The sequence below is a fragment of the Dysidea avara genome, chromosome 7 (genome assembly GCF_963678975.1).
Source record: "Dysidea avara chromosome 7, odDysAvar1.4, whole genome shotgun sequence".
In the NCBI taxonomy this organism is placed as follows: domain Eukaryota; kingdom Metazoa; phylum Porifera; class Demospongiae; order Dictyoceratida; family Dysideidae; genus Dysidea; species Dysidea avara.
Genome location: NC_089278.1, coordinates 2,791,328 through 2,796,848, shown reverse-complemented (window position 1 = coordinate 2,796,848; position 5,521 = coordinate 2,791,328). Strand labels below are relative to the sequence as shown.

Here is a 5,521-nt window from a genome sequence, read left to right as displayed (position 1 = left end):
CTTGTTTTGGTCTCACCATACCAAACCAGAGACTAAGTCTGGGTCAGCCCAGCCCCCCCTCATATCAACTACTTCCTCCGCCCCTGGTTGCCAGTATATATTAACATTCATTTCTTGGCCTCACCAGATAATTAGCTCCTTTAAATACCAGTCACTTTTACCAAGAGTTCATGAACTCTTACTTTTAGCTTAATGGACACGTCTTTTTTGTATAGCCAAGCTGTTTTTAATTTGTATGGGATAGCTGTATTGTATTATAAATCAGTTATCACTGAGTTTTCTAGGCATAACATGTGGCACACGATTCATTGATAAGACTGTCTTATGGGGATACAATATAAAACAACAATTTAGACATTAAAGTAAATGGTCTTTGTAAAGAGATGGTCTTATTAGAAGATGGTCTTTATAAAGAGGTGACCACCAATTGAAATTATTTATGTACCATTCCATTCCACTGAATCAAAAACAGCATTTTAACATCAACATCATTGCAGCCATTTCATGACCGCCACCTTTGATTTCAGGCCGCACCTTTTTTATACAGCTTGGCTTTTTTGCATGGATGTAGGAGTAGCCATATCACCTACAAAAACACAAGATACAAAAACAAAACACAACAAACTATGCATACACATCAGAAGTTGACAAGCTAGTGGGAGGTGAACAGAGCATGTACCTGTGTGCCGATCAGTTTGTGTTATGTACTTCAGGTTGATGTGTCAAATTTTGTACAATCATCTGAGGCCTCTAAGAAGTAACACCGCATGAAGCACAGAGCATTCGGTGTGCCTGGGTAAGGAATGACAATTACTTGGTAAAATTTTTTGGTATACCAGAAGAGATCATCTGTTCTGGGGTGTAGACCAGATGTTACTAGTGGAGTGTTACTTTGGTGACATGACCGCAGCACCTAGCTTTACGACTCACCAACACCACAGGAAAATGATATTGATGGACCATGCCAGTCCCCTGGAGCTCCATGCAACTGGACACTTTCACACGCTCTATACAGCCAATGAATATTACTTTCCTATTTTATTGGGCGCACATTGTTTAAAGAGATTGGCACTGCAATGGTCAGAATAATTGATGCTTTGCATAGTACAATGTGTAAAGTACCATTGATGGCAATGTCTGAAGTGAAAAAGGCAATACATGGCACGAGATATGAGAGATTGGCCTGACTATCATAACGTGAAACTGCAATGGCCATCCACATTCTAAAAACTAGCTTGTAGTTACATGGAGTCCAGTTATTGCAGCCTACACTATGTAGGTACAGTGGTTATATGTAGTCACTAATACACATCAACTAATGACTGTATACAAGCAAGTGTATGTTCTATTAGAGTGCATTAAATCACATTACACATGTTTTGTCTCTCACATTCCATTCCTTCAATTAGCAGGGGAGGATCCAGAGTTTGGAAAGAGGGGGGGCACCTTTCTAAAAATCAGTTGAAGACCAAAAAAACTTGCTGAAAAATAATAGCTAGTTATCCTTACCAACTATATCACGTCTGTTATGTAAAATAAAATCCTATTTATAGCTTCATAGGTAAGCTACACTGCCTCATGAACATTGTGACTGCTTTATTAGAGTAATTGACTGCTCTATTAGAGTATCTCGATCTTGTATGCAATTTCTTGAAGGGAGGGGGGGGGCATTTGCCCCAAATGCCCCATCCTGGATTCGCCACTGATTAGTGTATCTAACATAATTTTCTTTTACAGCTGTAATTATATACATTAAAAATACAAGAAATGTACAGTGGTTATTTAATAATACTGTTAGTTGTTCACATTCTAATGAATTGTCGAGTAATGTATGAATGATTTGATTGATCAGGATTTGGTGACTCTTGTTGTATCGGCCTAAAATTAATCCTGCCACTGAATATCATCATGACTGCATTCTTCTATAAATAATGTCAGTATTGAGCAACCCATTTCCCAAATAAGTGTTAGCTTTATTAATAAAATTTGCCAAACAATTCCTGATAATCAAACAACACACAAAATTCATTGCTATAAATTTATAAACGTCAACTACTTGTATTCAGTTTTGCTGCTCTTCATTACTGACTGAATAATGGACTGGATAGTCATAAGGATCTGGGTAGTAAGTGGTAAGACTAGGGTAGAAATTGACTGGAGCTGGGTTTATGGCAGTCGGGAAAGATTGCAGTGATGTGAAAGATGGCAGTGATGCAATTGGCAGACCTAGAATACCACCAATAGTATACATATCATACACTGTATGGTACTAACCATGTGGGTTTGGAGGAGGGAAGATAATGGGTAATGGGCTGGATGCAATTGTTGGTATTAAATTCTGCTCATCTGGTCTGTTCTTGAAACCTCTAGCAAAGTGGTTGTGATCCACCTTCAATTGTGTTAACTAGAGGTAAAGATTGATTACATTCTACATAATTAGTAATATGATTTTTTTGTGATGTAATTACCTGTGGTGAAAGGTAAGAAGTTACAGTAATAAAGGTAGTGACTGGGAATCTAAAGACATAGCTTGCTTTCTCAACATCATTTTGGGGGTGACATTCTTCACCATATGTTTCTTTAATGTGTACCTCCACCAAATATTTGTGCATTGTGTTTAATAAAACCTGATAGTGATAGACATCAGAAATTGTATCAACAACATTGTACTCACGTCTCCATTCTTGCTTCTTGAGTAGTGTGTCAATTTCATGGTCTTGAAATCTAATGGATGATTATTCAAGTGTTCTCCCAGTGCAGGGGTAAATGGGTGCTGATACTTCATTCGACTTTCGTCATGCGTCACATCTGTTCTGTTAATGCTGTGCCATCTGGAGTCCGTATATTTATACTTGAAGCTGTCTGCACAGACGATGTGCAATATCACAGTATAAAGAGCTCTTGGCTTGAGTCCCGACGGAGTAACGACGACAAACGGAAACATCCTCCTGTAAAGCATGTAGCTATAATTGTGGTGCTGAAATACATACACAATAATTCTTACCTGCCAGCTTTGGTCAAAATCATTTCATTACCAACGAGATAGAACTGTTTCCACAAGTCGTTCTCTTGCAAGGAGACATGAACTGTCTGTCCTGATCCACTGGCTCCACTTGACACTTCCGTTCCGCCATCGGACAACCTGAGTAGTACAATGATTGACAGTACTGGCACGATTGAGTTGACACTTACGTCGATGCAATGTCACGACGATTTTCGCATTCACCACTGATGATGCTTAAATCCTGACTGCTACTACTGCAGCTACTACTCGAGTAGGTAGGAATAGAGGACATTAACGAGACTTCTGAGGTGCTTGGATAGCTTTCCAGCATAGCTTGAGCTGTCATCTTTAGTTTAATACGATTAAAAACTTAAAAGACAGCCACACAGTTTTCAATTTATTTGCTGCTTGAATTAACACGTTTGTCTGTCCTGCAAAATTTGCAACAGCCAGCAAGTAGTGACGTAATTGACTTGCGCGAAGCGGCACTTTGGTGACCCACTCGTTAATTTCTAAGAATAATGTGGCGGCCTACTTTGAAAGGTCACAACCTCAACGCATACCAGCTACTCAACATCTCCTTTGCGTGAAATAGCTGGCAGACCACTGATCAAGCAGAACTCACGAGACTAATCTAGGGAAAATCAGCTGTCCTTGGGACCAATTGATTATATGCTCTCTTCCTCTACTTTTACACTGTTTGACCTGTTTTCACCAGCAGGTCCCTTGGCTTTAAGTACGTATTTAACCACTGGCTGGGATTTAATATCATGCATGTCAGCCATACAAAATACACACATATCATTATTAGCTATATAGACCCTGAGCTGCTACCATAGCAACATCCGCTATTTTGGAGTACAACCCGTTTTTTTGTTGTTTTTTTGCAACCCTGATAGCATTGGTTTTTATAAGAGTAAAACAGTTCCAGGAAGTAGAGCTGCTTCTATATTCTACGACAAAGGCTGATCAGGTTAACCCTATATGCTCTCTCCTACACTATCAGGGTTGAAAAATGGGCTGTACTCCAAGATGGTGAAAGTAGCTATGGTAGCAGCTCACCAAGGGTCTATTGTCATAATGTATTAAAAACCTCCTGTATTCATGTCTGGATGTAACAGAAAAATATATACGTGGAGCTGAAAATCATTATAGCCATTGCATGCATCATAGCATAGCTACACATACAGTCAGTATGACCTGCTACTGTGCATATTGACACCTATACATAATCTGGACACTTCTTAATGGGCTTTAGTATGTAAACTGACCTGGAAAGGCAGGTCAATAATCAGGATCCTTGATTGATCCAAAGGTGGCTATATGACAAATTATGTATATCATATTGTGGAGCCTTAACTTGTGACCCATGTGGTCTAACATTGATAACAACAAAGTAACATTCACAGCAACAATTTACTTTGTGTGTATATGTTGCTGATTAGGTGAGAACCTTCAGGTAAGAAATCACACACTGTGTATACAAGTATCCCATGATTAATTGCTGGTGGAGTATGTAGGATTCCCATATATGGTCAATCATGTAACACAAAGGGCTAGACTGAATATTGGAGTGATATACATACCTACATCAATGCAGTAAATATGGACTAAAGATATAGTGGAACCTGTCTTAGCCAGCATCCATCTGTATAGAAAGGTCACCAGTCCTTAAAGTGGCTAATTGTCTGGGACTCAATGGCAACATATATACATAGTGCAAAATGAAAAGGATGGAAAATGGCGCTGAACAAACAACAATACTGGCAAATGTACACTGTGTACTGTTTGGTTGATAACTTGAAGGGATGTGGTGGGCATGATGGGTAAGCAACAAAGTATAAATCTTGTAAGCCATTAAAGAACTTATCATATATATTAAGTGACTGCTGGAATAATAGTGACAAGACAGTTTGCTGCTTAACTACAGTATAGCTAAATATTTTATGGCTCTCTTGAGTAAATCTTGTAGCAATTTTTTACTTACTGAGGTCTCATGATCACAATAGAATGTTAGGTTTCGTCAAGGTTCATGTGTCGGCTAAAACAGAAAGTGACTCGTTCATGGTGTGACAAAATGGAAGCCTTATAGTCTTTCCAAATACAAACATCCAAGTTTGACAACCCATGCCTTTGTCATGATTGAGTCTACTCACATGTTAACTACAAAAACATCTTCAAGCTGGCAAAGTTCTAAGCCACTAGCTATCTTCAGTATTCACAACACAGGTTATGATTTGTAAAGTCGTGCCAATTGGAAAGGCTATAGTGACTAAGACTTTGTTTTGTCAGACCAGGTCACAAATTTAATACTCTTGTACCAGTGATCACACAGATTACTGGTATGCTTTTAACTCTCAAACTTAACACCACCTGCATGTACATGGGAATAACAACACTATACTGTTAAAGTAGCTATACTGCAGTGAAAGGAAGCCATGAAAGTTAATGTTGCTTGAAATGTTGCCACTGGAAATAAATCTGTCTTCTCAGGTGATTCTCTTCACTGTTCTCCAC

General features: G+C 38.7%; 1 protein-coding gene across 1 annotated transcript; it reads right to left on the bottom strand.

The window, feature by feature from the left end:
* Positions 1-1,826: 1,826 nt before the first annotated feature.
* Positions 1,827-4,868, bottom strand: LOC136260442 (T-box transcription factor TBX6L-like). Its single transcript, XM_066054165.1, has 6 exons — positions 3,193-4,868; positions 3,005-3,142; positions 2,675-2,948; positions 2,469-2,627; positions 2,275-2,404; positions 1,827-2,226 (listed from the first exon to the last, which is right to left on the bottom strand). Exons 1-6 carry the CDS (start codon positions 3,348-3,350, stop codon positions 2,063-2,065), a joined length of 1,023 nt encoding a protein of 340 aa, XP_065910237.1. The 5' UTR covers positions 3,351-4,868; the 3' UTR covers positions 1,827-2,062.
* Between the last annotated feature and the right edge of the window lie 653 nt (positions 4,869-5,521).

Coding starts and splice junctions, on each gene's coding strand:
- LOC136260442 (XM_066054165.1), bottom strand. CDS start 3,350: ATGACAGCTCAAGCTATGCTGGAAAGCTATCCAAGCACCTCAGAAGTC. Junction 2,628..2,674: donor CAAGAAGCAAGAATGGAGAC/GTGAGTACAATG, acceptor TATCACTATCAG/GTTTTATTAAACACAATGCA. Junction 2,405..2,468: donor CTTCTTACCTTTCACCACAG/GTAATTACATCA, acceptor CTTTACCTCTAG/TTAACACAATTGAAGGTGGA.